This window comes from Xenopus tropicalis, chromosome 2 (assembly GCF_000004195.4).
Source record: "Xenopus tropicalis strain Nigerian chromosome 2, UCB_Xtro_10.0, whole genome shotgun sequence".
Lineage (NCBI taxonomy): Eukaryota > Metazoa > Chordata > Amphibia > Anura > Pipidae > Xenopus > Xenopus tropicalis.
Genome location: NC_030678.2, coordinates 111253475 through 111270976, shown reverse-complemented (window position 1 = coordinate 111270976; position 17502 = coordinate 111253475). Strand labels below are relative to the sequence as shown.

Genomic DNA, 17502 nt, shown 5'->3' with positions numbered 1-17502 from the left:
ATAAAGATGAAGTTGCATTTTTATTATTCACACACCCACAATGTTAAGCTTGTGAATCCCATTGCAATTTAATGGTTGAAATCAGAAGGCAGATCTGTGTTCATTGGACCTGTGCCGACATCCTCTTAGCTAATGAGTGCAATAAACATTTTCATGCCAGGAAACCAGCGCAAGTAGAAATATTATGCCATACAGAAATATATACATACCCAAAACACAGGGAAGTAGATTGTAATATTTAAAAGGGATTATGGAATCGTAAAGCTCGGCTATTGTTTCTGAAAAGAGCAGTTGGATAGTGATGGAAAAATATGGAAAAAGTATATATTTGACTTTTTGTATTAAACATTGGTGTTCTAGATATTAGATCATGCTCAACATTAATCGACAAAGAAATCAAATAGTTAAGGAAATGAAAATGTGTTAAACAAACAAATAACATTCTGTTTTAAATTTTTAACTAGTTAATAATACAAAAACTGAATGGTACATAAGCTTCATATAACTATACTGACATACATACATGAATGTTTTCTAATGTACTTCAACCCAATTGGGGATGGTCCCTCTTCTCATTATCTTGTGTCTCTTTATTGCTTTCCTTTCTGTGCAATTGTCACCCACCATACATTATGTGCATTTTCTGATCTTTTTAACTTTTTCCAAATGGGCCATTCTGTGTTTTCTACCCATTACCTTGTTGTTTTGGGTTCTAGACCATTTTCTGTACTTTGCGCCTTACTTATTTTCTGTATGCACCATTCTGTGCTATTCACCCTTTTTACCCCATGTGCCAGTTTCTGGTTTTTACCTGTCTAACCACATGTGCCATTTGATGTTTTTGCTATAATGAATATTTTTTATTTCCCCACTTTCTCCAATCTTCTCATTTAATGTTCTTCTCTACCCATTTCTTATAAGCATTAGCAGATGTGAGTTAATTAATACATTTTGGCTTCATGTCTCAGTAGCCAGTAGCACTATTAGCAGCCCCATTTGGTCAGTTACATGATATAACAGCAGAGCTTGATTTCCCAGTTGAGTGCACAGCTGCCATGATATTGGTCTCAGTCAGATTAAAAGGAGACCATGTCAAGAAATAAGGATTATATGCATAGCCACCATCTTCTTCCAAGACCAGTTGCCTGCATTGCAACTGTATGGCCAGAAAATACATCATAGAGTCCATTTTACAGGAGATAAAATAGCAATGGTTGGCAAATCAGAAAATGGATCTGTAAAGACCAAAACCTCTGCCTGAAGGAGATTTAAAAATAGAGCAGCTCTGAAAGAGCTACACATGCTGCTGGATGGGTGCTGTGGGCCCATCCAACACGTACCTTAGCAAATGGGGGCAGGGGAGATTATCCACTGGCTGACTACTGCAGGCCCATACTGTGTAGGAAAGTAGTGGGAAAGCTAGATACTACAGGTTTGCTGTATTATCACTGCTTTGATTGTGTTTAGGATACTACTAATCACATTTTTGCTTTCATTGTTCTACCTGCAGCTGGTTTAACATAGATAATAACGGATTGGTTGCTATTGGTTACTGTTGATAAATGAGCTACACTGGTGACTCTTGGGGTTCCCAGGAGTTTAGAAATCCCAATGGGGTCCAGAGTAATATACAGTTTAAATATTTGTAAATCGAATCTTCCAAATGCTTTGTTTGTGGGGTCCAGTAAATTCTATTTATGTTGCAGGTCAAAGTCACTTTCCTTCAAGCTTTTCATGAACAAAATGTTGATTTAGAAAAAAGGGAAAAAATTGCACGTATATAAAATGACCAAGTGAAAAAAAAAGTGCAATAAATGAGAAAAACATGATTAGACACAAGGAAATTGACATATATTCTATACACTTATCGAAATCGGATATTCTATACACTTATCGGAATGCATTCAAGGTATCTAATCTGTGTAAATATTTGTGAAGGTACAGGGACTATTCAATATACAATTCAACATTGGGATCTTTCATAGCAAAACATTGGATTGGTAGAATGATATTCTGCACATTTGGTCATAAACTGCATAGACATTTTAGCAAAATGTGTTCATTTCATTTTTTTTGTTTGTTTATCATTTTACATTGTTGGATGATTTTAAGTTATGCCCATTTCCAGTGAAAGATATATGACTCTAATAATATTTATAAATTTACTTTCTATAGTCATCATCTTCATCATTCATTTATAGTAGTTTCCTGAAGGTTACTTTCATCTGACATTTCTATTCAGTTGTCCTTTTGGTTTCAGCATTTTAGTTTTGTTTTTATGATGCTGTATATTGACCATCTATCTGTCACTGGGGCTTACCTACAATGTCTACAAATATTTCCTGGTTTTATGATAATTTCTTTGTTTCCATGACTTCCCTTTTGTGAACCCCTCTAGATTAGCTTGAGGCAAAAGTCAGAAATGAGCTGTCCTCAGGCTACATTTGTAGTGTGGCCTGGTGCATTTGACCCACTTGTCAATCTAGTATGTGAACTAAAAAACAAGATAAAAAAATATACAGTATATCTGTATATACATATATATATATATACAAGTCCAAAGCAACAGGCACTCTCGTCTAGTGTAATATAAGATGGCCTGGGTGCCGTATTGAAAATTGGTATAATAGCAAAACAAAAAATATAAATGCCGCACACACAGGACTTAATGTGGAAAAAATTAGCTTGTTTATTTTAAAACGTCAATCTAACGTTTCGACTGCTTCCACAGCCTTTCTCAAAGTGAATAAGCACACACTGAAACCCACTGTTAAACCCTATGTGGCACCAAAATCGGGCTGATGACATCACTCAATTGTTAACCGGTGCCCACCCCCACAAGTGTATATCAAACAACACAATACAAAACCAAAAGGTGAAACAAGAATCAAATAATAAATAAAATAAAGAGCATATGTACACAAGCTCCAAGGGTGCTGAGAATAAACAAAATAAGGGGGGAAAGGGAGAAAAAAATGGAGAGAGGAAACCGAAAGAAACACCCACTTAAGCTGAACTGCAGCTCTCATTAGAGATGTAGCGAACATCGCCGAAAATGTTCGCGAACCCGTTCGCGGACTTTCGCCAAAACTCGTGAATATTCGCGAACTTTGCGAACCCCATAGACTTCAATGGGAAGGCGAACTTTAAAACCTAGAAAAGCCATTTCTGGCCAGAAAACTGATTTTAAAGTTGTTTAAAGGGTGCCACGACCTGGACAGTGGCATGCAGGAGGGGGATCAAGCAAAAATTTCTCTGAAAAATACTTTGTAAAAAAAACGCCAAAAAATAACGCCAAAAAAAAAACGCAAGCTATTCCTATGTATATGCATAGGCGATAAAACGCAGCGGAAAAACGCGGCGGGAAAACCAAGGCGAAAAAACGCGGCGCCAAAAAAAAAACGCGGCAAACCCAAAGTGGCGAACATCGGCAAAAGTCCGCGAATTTTCGCAAACGCAAACACCCGATGTTCGCGCGAATTAGTTCGCCGGCGAACAGTTCGCTACATCTCTAGCTCTCATACAGTGCCATGTATCAATATATCAGGCCGTTCAAAAAACAATATTATTTCTGGTCACATAGCCCTGCTCATGCCCAGCTGTACTATCGGAAGATCCCTTAGTATGTTAAAAGAGCACCTTTAGTACAGAGGCAGACAACTTACCACTTACGCGGTGAACTTTAGTTGTCAAGGGCAAGGTCCCTCGCGTCAACTGGTGGAGCAGACCTGTTAACTTTACGGGGGTGCGGGGGTGCAGATATCACTTCACGGGGGTTGATTGATGTCATCAGCCCAATTTTGGCGCCACATAGGGTTTAACAGTGGGTTTCAGTGTGTGCTTATTCACTTTTAGAAAGGCTGTGGAAGCAGCCGAAACGTTAGATTGACGTTTGAAATAAACAAGCTAATTTTTTCCACATTAAGTCCTGTGAGTGCGGCATTTATATTTTGTGTTTTGCTATTATATATATATATATATATATATATATATATATATGGAACAGATATTGCTTATTTAGAAAATTGTGTTGACTCTTGCATTACGAAAGAATATAATTGAATCAGAGTTACATTTTTATTATATCAGCACATTTTGATTTGCAGCAAAAAGTGATTCAAATATATATAAGCTTATTCACAGAAAGTTTGACCAAGATGAGTATTTAAAATTTCCTGTAGAAGTCTTGTGGTAACAGAAAAAAAACGGACCGTGAGCTGTACAAACAGATTATGGGAGTTGAGGCAATTAACTCTAATAGGCACATAGATCTGTCAAACAACAAATAGTTTAGGGAGACTGCAGACAGCTAAAAACATGAAAACATAGGTCAGTTTTAGCCTTTAGATGATTTTTAGTGTGACTAAGGAAGTAGGGAGCATGGGGGTAGACACGGATGAGCTAAAGATGTGGTGAGCAAAGGGAGTAAGTCTAAAACTATGGAACTGAACAAAGGAAATGCTGGGGTCAAAAGCATGAGCATAGGAGGTGAGAAGATCAGAAACCTAAGATTCCCAGGAGAACAGAAATCAAAAGAGTTTATTGAGGGTTTAGGTACGTAGGAGGAGAACAGATTCACAAAGCTGAAAAGAATCTGTGAATAGAATCTAGCTTGCTTTTCTAGGCAGCAGAGGCTTGTGGTAAAGAAATGTTAAAAAGGGAGGATGCAACATTGAATATAATGCATAAATGGCAAAGGGGGTTGTTACTGGTGTCAGAGTACTGTGTGCAGTACAGGTTTGTATCTGTATGCAATGAACCCTGAAAGAAATAAACAATATTTATAGAAAAGGAAGGTGATATGCATGTAGGCACTCCTCAAATGTCATTCTTCATAACAGCTAAGGATGCAAAGAGTGTGTCAGCTAGAATTAAGTTAAGAACCTTGTTTATCATAATTAGCAAGGAAACACTAAAAGTGTTTCTAGTTAGAAGAGAAAAAAATTAAGATCAGTTGAAAGCTATGGAACAAAGGAATGGGTATAAAATGTATTAAAAAGGCAAAGCTCAGAAATTAATGTTTGTGAAAGTTAATTTTAGTCAATTGATAGAGATTAGAAAAAAAATGTAAAGATTGGAAGGCTGTGGATAGAATATATGAATATGAAAGTCAACCACAACTTTTTTTTACATGACTGCAGCATTTTCCTCTATCTGTGAATTTTTGTTGTGCCAAATTTTTGTGGCAGTTATGCAAAAAATTTGACAATGGCAAAATGCGGAATTTTCGTGGAAAAATTTGCTGTTGCTGTTGCTAATTAAATCCTACCTCAGATCACTCAGTTTACCTGTCAACCTAGAATACCAACTAATCAAAGCCTTCCTTCCCATAATTCCACTCAAGATTAGAGTGCTTTATCTGGTATTACTGACCTTCGCAAGTGCCAAGTTCTGGACGCTATACAGGCCCAGGCCACCTCGGCTCTCCAGCATATATGAAAGATAAGAGTTCACTGTTAGCACACTGGATACATTTTGGAAAATGCTTAAAGTGATTTAATGACTCAAAAAAGTATACATAATAATGGCAACATTTCAAGTCTTAGGCTAATGCCAGACGAGGCGTAGGGCGGATGTTTTCGGCAAGCGGCACATGCAGGCACATGTAGCGGAAATACGCATAAAACCGAGTGAGTTCGAAAGTTTTAGCATTTTTATGCGTATTTCAGCTACATGTGCCTGCACCCGAGCATATTCCATTCATTCGGGTGCAGGCACATGTAGGAGGCGTAGGGCGGTATTTTCGCCAATCGATTTTCTGCTTGCCGAAAATATCTGCCCTACGCCTCGTCTGGCTAATTAAAGGCCTTACTGGTCTCTTTATTTGACCTGTGGGATCAGTATAGACACACATGCAGCTGTATTAAACACAGTTTAATCATGTGATTTTGAAGCTACAAGGCGACAGACTTTCTCTGGTCTCCTTTGGACATGAAACAGGGAACAAGACAGAACAAATGGCAGTGTGCTATCGACAAAACCTATACAAGATTATAGCATGGTGCAGTACAGGTATGGGATCCCTTATCCGGAAATAACTAGACATCTCTATATAAATCTATTTAAAACATCAAATCAGTTGTAAATGTTGCAGATTTCCCCCACCTGATATGCAAATATATCATCACCCTTTAATCCACAGAATAACACCTGATATATGATCTGAGATAAACGTCCGATGCCTACGCTGCATACACTCACTTGTAACTCAAAAGGTCAAAGGCAAAAACGCACATAATTGTTTTCAATTTATGTCAGTGGTTATCTCCGCTGTAACATTTTGCACTACAAAGGAAAGGTAAATGAAATACCTATTGAAGCTTTCATATATTCTAGTAATTAAAATCCAGGTGATTAGTTTTGAATAAAGCTTTGTTCTCTTATTCATTTCAACCAGATTGAATGGAATAGCACAAAAGTACCCAAAATGTTTTTTTTTTTTTTTAGTATATAAAGCATTATTATGCTCAAATCAAAGAAAAAAAGAAGTTCACTCTTTTACAATGTTTCATTTGCCTAACTTTGTAATTGAAACATTGCTAAACTTCATATTAATAATGAATTGTCTGCTTTTCTGGAAGGAAGCGTAAATGATGTATTATGGCAAGGACTGTCTGAATACATTTTTAAACTGCTTTTTGGTTATTGTGCAACATACTTTGCAGACTTATTTCGGAACAACCAAACTGTCCCAATTGTACAGTTGTCATTTTTTTCAGGGCAGTAAGGCAGCAGTTTCCAAACCCTGAGGATATTCCACCAACCAGGGGCTTAGGTGATCAATCTGAAGTTTAGTAATGGCTTAATGGCTAATACTGTACTATTTTGATATATCTGCAGCCTTGATAATAGCTCAGGATGGCTTTCAGCAAAAAGGGGATCTTCAATTCAGTAAGTCCAAAATAATTGTGTAATTTAACGTTTGTGTTTATAAACCCTTCTGTCTGGATCTGGATTACTGTATGTAGCCAAAAGAACTTATTAAAAATATTCTCGACGTGTACATATAAAACTATAGCTCTAGCATTCATGTTAAAGTAATACACAAACCGTTCTATGTACCAGTAGTGATGAGTGAATCTGTCCCATTTTGGTTTGTAGAAAAGTTAGCAAAACGGAGGAAAAATGTGCGAAATATGGCCACAAATCCATGCCTGGTTAAAAAAATTGCTCATCACTGTACACCAGTCCCTGTCCCACTGTAGCTTACAGTTGAAAGCCCCTATCACCTTCACACACTCTAGAGGCAATTCTGTAAAGCCGGCCATACACGGCTTTTTCGTACGAAACCCTGTATCGTATGATATTTGGTGCGTGTATGGTGGCTCCACGAGACGAGCAATACTGCAAAGGCTGCGAATATTGGTTGTCTGGTCGTTCGAGCAGGTTAAAAGATTTTGATCGGGTGCTGTTGAAGACGCCCAAGCAAAATCTACGTTTAGGGCTGAATTGGGAGAAGGAGGTAGAATTTCTATTGTTTCTACCTCCATATCTGACGATTCAGCCCTAAACGTCAATGGAGGGTGGCCACCTGTGTATGGCCACCTTTACAAACCAATTAACCTACCTATTTGTTTTTGGAGAGTGGGAGGAAACCCACATATGCATGGGAGAACATACAAGTTCCTTGCAGATGTGCATTGGCTGGGGTTGAACCCAGAACCCTAGTGCTGCAAAGCAGCAGTAATAACCACTGTGCTGCTGAGCTGTTATTTCTTGCACTAAACAGGGCAAAATCTGAAATTTACACCAACGTCACACCCCACCAAGCACAATAAAAACTACATTATACATCATTGTTTTTCCACCCTGAGATCTGATCTGAAAACTGAAAAAGCTGCAGATTTTTACCTCTTTAAGAAAGCTTCTCCTTAGCTCTTAAGAAGTATCTGTACTAAGCATTGACTTAACTCTGACAGGAAGAAGACATTGCTGTCTGAACAAAAGAACATCTACTCACTTCCTCCCTGTCAGGACTTAGAACTTCCCTCACACAATGTGTATAAAAATCTATCCTGACCCCTATCTGACACAAGAGAAGTATATTATACAGAAATAAAAACTTAAAACAAAAAAATAGGATAAATAAGATACAATATATGTAAAAATGTAATATTCTTTATTATTTGGTTATTACATTGCAGATCATCATTGCAAAATTTAACACCCACTCCCGCCCTTTGAAGGTAGCCTTTTTTTGTGCAAAAATAATGGCTTTTGCAAAAAGATTACTTGCTTTTATTATATACACTTCTATAAAACATACAATAATTTTTTCCACAGGAAGAGAGTTTACAAAAGCTATGTTTAGTGATGAGCAAATATTTTTGGCAGGCATCGATTTGCAGTGAATTTCTGCATTTCGCCATTGGCAAATTGTTTTGTAAAACTTCCACGAAATTTGCAGCACAAGAGTTTGTTATACATCAAAATAGGTGCAATCGCATCAAAATAGGCGCAGTCACATCAAAATAGGTGCAGTCACATCAAAATAGGCGTAGTCATGTCAAAATGGTAGTTGTCACATCAAAATGGGCGCAGTTGTGTTAAAATTGGCATGGCCACGGCAAAATAGGCACAGTCGCATCAAAACTGGTATGGCCGCGTTAAAAAAAAGTTGTGTGACAACCTCGTTTCGCGAATTTTTCAGCGAAGCGACTGGGACAGATTTGCTCACTAGCTATGTTAAATACATTAAAAGATCAGTTTAAAGTAGAAAATGGCTATGGTCAAGGTGGGATACAAGGCACATCACGGGGTAAATTCTTCATATATAAATATTTTCTATGTTTATTTTTTTTTAAAAAACCTTTCACTGTGATGTCCCATGCAGAGGTGGGGTGTGCAGTTCAAAATTGCAGAGGTGCAAGAACCAAATAGATGCTTTCCTTCTATATATTCCCTAATTACAGGTGGCAATGCACTACTTAGTTCCCTTGTGATACAGTTCATATAATGATCTGGGTATGATTTAGCCACATACACATTGGCTGACTTGTTTTAGCCACTTCACTATTAGTCTTGCCAACTAGATCTTAAGGGGCAGTGGAAGAGTAGAGCTTCTGCAATTTCCAGTCTGCTTCTGGCCTATAACAAATGCAAAGAATGGTTGCTCTTTAAATGCCGTTTCAGTCCAATTTTAATGCTTTAAAAATTTCATCAAGGAGAATGAAAGGTAGATTCCAGGTGGGTGCCAAGTTGTTACCTGTTACCCTGAGCTGTCACTCATCTTTTAAGTTAAGTGAGTTATGAGCTGCCATCATCTTTTCTCTTTCCTCTATCTGAATTTAGTATATCCAGAATCCTAAACAGCTAAATAACTGTGCATTGCAATTATTTGTATGCAATATTGCAGCCCTGATTAATAAAATGAGAGAGGGCAGTAGCATGTTATTGACTTTATGGTGCAAGTCTTCATAATTCCTGTAATTTTATTTTCTTAACATACACCTAAGGGGTCTAGCTCGATAGTGTATAAATAGATCCATTTCACACCATTGTTGGTAGAGATGAATGCATGTTGTACCCATTGTTCCCTGTATATTAACCTTAAACCCCTGGGCAGAGAAGTTGGGGAATACTGGTAATATGGCAGCTCCTAAACAAACAAATAGATGTAAATTAAGTCCATGCACATTAAAGAAAGAAACAAATTTTACTAAATCCCTTCCAGTTTAAAATCATAATGTACCCTGAAAACTGCATTTGAGATCTTACTGTGTTTGTGTTCAAGGGTACAGGAAAGCTTTCATAAGGAAATGCTGTATTTGCAACTGTCTCTCCACTGCAACTCTTTAGATGTGTGACATGGTCTGCATTGACCCAAGGTGGTGATGTCACAAATCAAAAGCTTTCTACAGTTGGAAAATGACTGTTGGAAAATGACTGTTGGAAAATGACTGTTGGGCAGAGCATTTAGAAGAGAGAAGAGCTGGCAGCCATTTCCAACATGGAGAAGAAGGATTTCAACTGCGGCGATTCGGGACCAGGACCTTACCAAGAGATGAAGAGAAATCTAGAGAGTGAAGTAGAAGGAACAGCAAGAAAGAAGAAACGCAAAAAGCGTCATTATGAAGAAAAATCAAAGGAGAAGAGTGAGAAGGCTTCAAGTAGCGAACAACTTCCAGAACAGCATCAGAAGAAGCAAAAGAGGGACAGAGAGGACAGCAAAGAAGATAAGAGACCCCCCTGTGATGATCAGCGGAAGAAAAAAAGGGAAAGAGAGGACAGCAAAGAAGATAAGAGACCCCCCTGTGATGATCAGAAGAAGAGAAAAAGGGACAGAGAAGACAGCAAAGAAGGTAAGAGACCTCCCTGTAATCAAAGACCCTGCCCATAAATGCTTTCTGCTTTCCTTCCCTCCTGTTTATATCACCATTTTGAATTAGTAAAGAGGCTACAGGTTTACAGGCTGTTAGGAGCAGGGTCAACTGCCATAATGCTGAAAAACAAAACCTCTTGAAAAATTAGACTTATTTATTGTAATCTATTAATGAGGATGTGTGTGCAAGTATAGCTACAAGGTCCTAAATTATGGTTGCCTCTAGCATTGAATCAGGAAAGTGATTTTAACCTATTATTAACTAGAAAAATGAAAGCAAAAATCTGGTTGATTGTTATGGCAACTGCACTTGTGCAACATATTAGCTATCTTAATAAATGAGCCCTTTGATAGAATTCAGGATCATGGACTGCCAAATCAATAGGGGAGGCAGCATAGTATAAGGGGTTTATTTATCATGCTGTATAAACACTGGAGTAAAGCATTAGAAAGTTAGAAAACCAAAGCAAAGCATCTGATTGGCTGCTATGAGCAACATCACCAGTAATGTTTTACTCCACTTTTTACACACTATGATAAATATACCCCTAAGTGTCCTAGGGCAGTATCTAAACTATAAGATCTGGCCCTGTATAGAATCATAGTAACTTGTTCATACCTACTCATCTGTCTATCTATCTATCATCTATCATACTATTTGGGGCCTTGTCTGGTCACATGACTTCCTGAGCCTGCCTCTTTGGACATTAGCATGGACAGCTATACTTGCTCCTTGTCAGTGATAATACAGAAGAGCAGGGCTATATTTGGGAGATGCTTTGGTTTATGAAGGGGATCTCAGGCATAAGCTCTATTGAGCAGAATCCTCTTTTTCTCTTGTATTTTTATTGGTTGTATCTGTAATGAATGAAATCAAAATCAAATCAAGTTTATACACCCATTTATTGTGCAGTGCTGCAGAATATGTTTGCACTTTATAAATACTGTATAAAACACTTTATACATACTTATACAAACTTTATGCATCATACATGAATATGACCTGGAATAGTAAAGTAGCACTGTTTAAATGTGCTGTAGCCAATGTAGGAATTGTAAATAAATTCTCTTCACTAGATGGAAATGACCAGAAGAGACAACGGGCTGATCCTACAGAGCCTAACCCCCAAATTCTAACCAGCTATGAGTTCCACTCAGAGCTGGGACAAGGAGGATACAGCAGGGTGAGTGATAAGTTTCCCACTAGGGAAAACTCTTCTTTGGGCATATGATGTAAATATAGACATAGCAGAGGAAGAGAGGGAAGCAGTATTAAGGATATGTTCTAAAAGGATGAATTTTAATATCTCACATTAAATATTACTGTTGTCTTCCAGTTTAGAACTAGAAATGTACTCTACTTATTTCTGTATGCTGATTCTTCATCTTATAATTATGTTAGTATTATACATATGTATTTACAGTATAAGAGCATATAATGTAATTTTTCTGTCTCCCTTTCTCAGGTTATGCTGGCCACATTAGGTAACAGGCCACCTGTTGCAATTAAGGTTATCAAGATAACATCAGGGTGCATTTCCAACAGCATCCTGACAGAGGCCAACGTGCTCCGGATCACCAGTGAGTGCCCATACCTGTGCCATGGGTATGCGGCATTTCATACACAGGTACACAACTGGTTTATACCCAACCTAAAAACCCCCACGTTAAGGAAAACAATATTTCATTCCCTGGGAAACATGCACATTCTATCCAGTTTCTAGTGTAAGTGACCCTAACAACCAAATAACTGCTGAACTGGGGAGCTGCAAGTATCATACAAATTTATATCTAAATATTTTTATTGCATTAAAATTTGCCTTTGTATTATATATTTTCTACATCTTGTACTTGATGTGTGTGCTCCCCTAATCTGCACTGTTTTGTGCCATTTATTCCAATGATTCCTTCTCACTGTATTTGTCTGTGTAACTAGCGGCACGCATTCCTTGTTATGGAACTCCTCAGTGGGGGCAGCCTGGAGGATCAGATCAACACACACGGATGCCTGGATATGACCAGAGTACTGTAAGTAGCACATTGAGGAATACAGGAAATTACTATATTCTGTTAAAACTGTTGCAGTCATTGGCTATTGTGCCTTTATATTTACTAATAATTCTGAACTTGCTAACAGTTTTGCAGAATATATAAAAGAAGGCACCTTATTCCAATTTAATGGTGAGCTATTTCCCATACACCTACAAAAGTAGCAAAGCATGTGCTAATCTTTATCATCATTTACTTCTATTTAACAGCTTCTACTCCGCAGAGTTGGTATGTGGCTTGGAATCCCTTCACAACATGGGCATCGTTCACCGGTCAGTATAACTCAGCTATTTCTTACTAACTTTTTTTTTTTTTTGCACATTTCATTGCCTTATAGGTTAATATTAATCCCAAACCTCTCTCATGATTGCCCTTTTCATATCTTTATTACAGGGATCTGAAACCTGCAAACATCATGCTAGATGAAGAAGGTCACATTAAAATCACAGATTTCGGTCTAGCGAAGATTAATATTTTCGGCAACAAGACCATCACTGGCCGGGCAGGCACAATGGGATACATTGCCCCGGAGGTAAGAAATTCAATTTTAGTATCTTTCTTATCAAGGGGTATGTGGCCAGAACAACAGAACTGCATCTATAGCCAAACTGAAAACATGTATAGACATAGAAGTATCAGTGGCTGCTTACAGCAATTGCTAAAATGCAGTTACTTACCCCAATGCCACTCTTATATGTCACTCTGGGGTTATATAAGCAGCCTCCTGAACTAGCATGAAAACAAACATTTTACAAAAGTTTTATCTCTCGGTAATAAAAAACTTTCTAAATGCAGTCAAATAAAATTATTACTACACTGGCTCCTGTTTCCTTCAGCCATGCACCAATATCCCATGGTCTCTATGCCCCAATGCAGGTAGTATTTTGTAAATTATTACCTGAGAAATCCTTCTACCAGTAATGCACCAAAATACAAAATGGCCTGTCCTTCATAATTCTATGTACTTGTTGTTTGGCTTTATAAGATAAAGGCACAAGGGTTTGTGGGATGTCTTTCCATAGGGAAGAAGTACTGCTGGGTACAGTATGGGAAGGGCTGATCTCAGGTAGAGCCAACATTATAGTGTTCAACTTTCACTTCTTATCCCTTGCCACTATTTTTAATGCAATTGTGTTATCCTTTACCTTATTAAATCTTTTATAAATACTCCAAAAAAAGTTTCATATGATTAAGGTGAAGATGTCAGAAGGGTAAATGACTGAGAACATTTTGCTAACATATTGTTTTTCAGATCCTAAACAATAGGGAATATACAGCAGCAGTAGACTGGTGGGCCCTTGGAATCATTATCTTCAAAATGGCCACCGGCGAGTCCCCATTCTTGGATGGAAGCGATGAGGAGGAGCATACTGACTCTGTCATCTACGAAGAACCTGTATTTCCTCAGTGGCTTGATGAAGACCTGGTAGATCTTCTAAAAAAGGTGATATAGAGAATTAATAGTCACAGATACATTTATGCACCACATCATTTACTAAAACAGAATAGAATATATATATATATACAAATCTGAATGTGCTGTTTCTCTTCAGTTAGGAAAATTTCACTTGATCAGTTTAAACCCAAAGACTACAGCCCGATTTCACTTTAGTGCTTAATGGAGAATGAAACTCAAAACCCTTTAAGGGGAAGGGTGTGCCAATTTGTTAGGAATCCACCAGTGACTATAATCGCTAACCACTTAAAGTAAAGTAAAGCAATGCATATAGTAAAGCATATCGTTTATGTATGTGAGTGTATAGATTGGTAGGTGTGGGTTGTGTGTGGGTTTGTGGGTTTACTTGGATGGGTTGAACTTGATGGACTCTGGTCTTTTTTCAACCCTATGTACCTATGTAACTATGTAATGCTCAAACAGGGTAGGAAGTTATTGGTTATAGGCACTGGGGTGGGGGGTGCAGAAGGGCCCACTCTCCACCAATTAGTTGGGAACAATGCTTAATATAATGTGTCATATTTCCCTATGGAGGAAATAATAAAAAGTTTAAGGAAATTATCCTTGGCTGGGTACAATAGCCCTACTGTCTGGTTTTCTCCTTTAAAATTGTATATATATATATATATATATATATATATATTTATTTATTTTTATTTTTTTTTTATTTTTTTTTATTTTCCTGAAGGTTTAGAAAAGTATGTACATTATTTTCATTGTACATATAAACAGGCAGTGGTTATTTATTTTGCAGCTTATTATATAGGTTCCTAGAGATGTATTGGCAGGACAAGCCCTAAGGTGGTGTATGGGCCCTAGGGCCAAATGATCAAATTAGCCCTATATCACACACCCATAGATGGGCATATTGGGAGAAGATACGCTCGCTTGGCGACCTCACTCTTACAATGTATGGCCACCTTAATTATGTTCTGCGTTCTTTATTGCTTTTGTTGAGTTGTTTTTTAACTGCTCCTTTTATCTAAAGCTCCTCAAGAAGAAGCCTCAACAGCGCCTTGGGGTGTGTGGCACCATCAAAGACCACCCCTTTTTTTCTTGTATTGATTGGGAAGAGCTGGAGAGCCAGGAAGCTCCACCACCTTTTCAGCCAATAGTAAGTTCCTTTAAAAAACAATGGAAGCATAGTCTTGAAATATTTTTACACTAGTGAAATAGGCTAATTATAGTAGAGAGTGAACAATTAGTGTGAAATGTATAGTTTATATATTAAAAGTATAAGTCTATAACAGCCATAAAATCTTATGGAACACCTTTATACGAAAGCTGAAAAGGGTGCAGGTAATGAGAAACTAGAAAATAAAGATAAAAAAAGATATAAAACAAGATATTGATTAGCTTTGCAGCTAAGGATTATTACATCTCTGTAATAGCTCACATATATATCTTTAGGTGAAGCAGCCAAGCACATCAAAAAGAATAGGGGAGAAAAATAAAATATGTGTGTTTGGCACAATCTGAATAGAATTGGTTTTGTAGGAATATAAATACCTGATGTTCCTGCCATTCAGGGGTCTTTTAGGCTATATTTTAAATAATAACTCTTCCTTTTCTACCTGAAGTTGATCCCAAGGAAGGCAAAGGATTACTACCTATATAAATACTATTATACTATTGATACTACCTATTGATACTTACTTCTTGTTATATGTAGAGCATATGCCAGCATTGCATATTTACTTTTGTACATTATTATTGATTGCCTTTGCAGATGCATTCTTCCTGCACAAACAGGCATATTTATTTATGATCACTAGGGGTGCTGAAGCATTGATATCCTTGGAAAATGTTGATACCAAGGCAAACTATACTTCAGTTTCAGCTTCAGAGCTTGCTTTGGTCTGTATTGTTCTCAGATGTCAGAAATATTGAACATTTAAGGCACTATCAATTTTAACAAAATAAAATGCATAGTTTGTGTGTGTAACTTATTCTGTTGGATCTGCTGGTGCAAAGATAAAGGCACTTACAGATTTTTACTTACCCATACTGGATATTCTGTATTATCCTAACATTTTTTTTTCCAATTTTGTGCAGCCAACAACTGATAAGCCGCGCAAAGGTAAGGCTCCGTCTTTCCTGCAGCCCCAAAGGAATGACACCACATCAGGGGGCAGCAAGAAGAACTCAGGCTTTTCATTTGTCAGCTCCACCTGGCAGAGGTAAGTATCTGAGCCTCATGGTATCTACAACCACCATCCATGGACTTTAGCATTGGAACATCAGCTGCATACAGACTACAACATCTTCTGCAATGTCTGGTCATATCATCTGCTCCTGAGCCCCATGGGTTTCCATACCATCAAGCACAGTCTCTTATCGGAAGATGAGGTAAGTAAGGTAGTAAGGAAGTAAGGTAAGTGTATGGGTATGTATATAAATATCATAAATACAGAGTTGGCGCTCTCCAAACCACTTATCAATTATTATAAATTAATTCAAACAATTAGAGTTTATTAGTTTAAAACATATATATACATGATTGATTCATATTATAACATTCTAGATAAAATACATCACTATACACAGCAATAACCTAGAGTTCAAAAATGAGGAGCTACAATAAATAATTGATAGAAATCCTAATAATTCATGGAACAATTCTAAAAATGAGAATATAAATAATCAGGGATATACTTAAAAACAACACAATAAAGTTATTAGAACTATAAATAGGCACTTAAAATAGAAAGAGTTAGGTGTGGATACTTGCACGTTTGCCCAATTCAAAAAAACATAATTAATACAGAGAACATTAGCATCCACTTGCCACATACAACAAATACTAAAAAAGAAAACCTGATTATTTCTATATAGAGCCCACTTTCCCAATCGCACTCAATACGGGATGAACTGATTCACAGCCACCAGCACCTAAATAATGGTAGATGGCGTGATCAAAAAAAAAATAGAATATACACGCATACTGCTGAAGAGTTACCCCAAACAGAGTGAGTAATGAGGGATTCATTACTCACTCTGTTTGGGGTAACTCTTCAGCAGTATGCGTGTATATTCTATTTTTTTTTTGATCACGCCATCTACCATTATTTAGGTGCTGGTGGCTGTGAATCAGTTCATCCCGTATTGAGTGCGATTGGGAAAGTGGGCTCTATATAGAAATAATCAGGTTTTCTTTTTTAGTATTTGTTGTATGTGGCAAGTGGATGCTAATGTTCTCTGTATTAATTATGTTTTTTTGAATTGGGCAAACGTGCAAGTATCCACACCTAACTCTTTCTATTTTAAGTGCCTATTTATAGTTCTAATAACTTTATTGTGTTGTTTTTAAGTATATCCCTGATTATTTATATTCTCATTTTTAGAATTGTTCCATGAATTATTAGGATTTCTATCAATTATTTATTGTAGCTCCTCATTTTTGAACTCTAGGTTATTGCTGTGTATAGTGATGTATTTTATCTAGAATGTTATAATATGAATCAATCATGTATATATATGTTTTAAACTAATAAACTCTAATTGTTTGAATTAATTTATAATAATTGATAAGTGGTTTGGAGAGCGCCAACTCTGTATTTATGATAGTTTTTTTTACACTTGGGGATTAGTTTGGAGGAAGGCAGCTGTTCACTTTAATTAATTAATCACTTAATTCCTTTCACAATATTGGTGAGGTGGCACTAATAAGTATTAA

General features: G+C 37.1%; 1 protein-coding gene across 1 annotated transcript; it reads left to right on the top strand.

Moving 5' to 3' along the window:
• Positions 1 to 9949: 9949 nt before the first annotated feature.
• Positions 9950 to 17183, top strand: LOC116408600 (protein kinase C delta type-like). Its single transcript, XM_031896221.1, has 10 exons — positions 9950 to 10301; positions 11399 to 11505; positions 11788 to 11949; positions 12258 to 12349; positions 12580 to 12642; positions 12764 to 12902; positions 13623 to 13814; positions 14815 to 14940; positions 15882 to 16006; positions 17171 to 17183. Exons 1-10 carry the CDS (start codon positions 9950 to 9952, stop codon positions 17181 to 17183), a joined length of 1371 nt encoding a protein of 456 aa, XP_031752081.1.
• The last annotated feature ends 319 nt before the right edge of the window (positions 17184 to 17502 follow it).

Bases quoted from the DNA above. Each gene is read 5' to 3' on its own strand.
- LOC116408600 (XM_031896221.1), top strand. From the start codon at position 9,950: ATGGAGAAGAAGGATTTCAACTGCGGCGATTCGGGACCAGGACCTTAC. The intron at 11,950-12,257 runs GTACACAACTGG...CTGTGTAACTAG, and splicing joins ATGCGGCATTTCATACACAG to CGGCACGCATTCCTTGTTAT. The intron at 12,903-13,622 runs GTAAGAAATTCA...ATTGTTTTTCAG, and splicing joins TGGGATACATTGCCCCGGAG to ATCCTAAACAATAGGGAATA.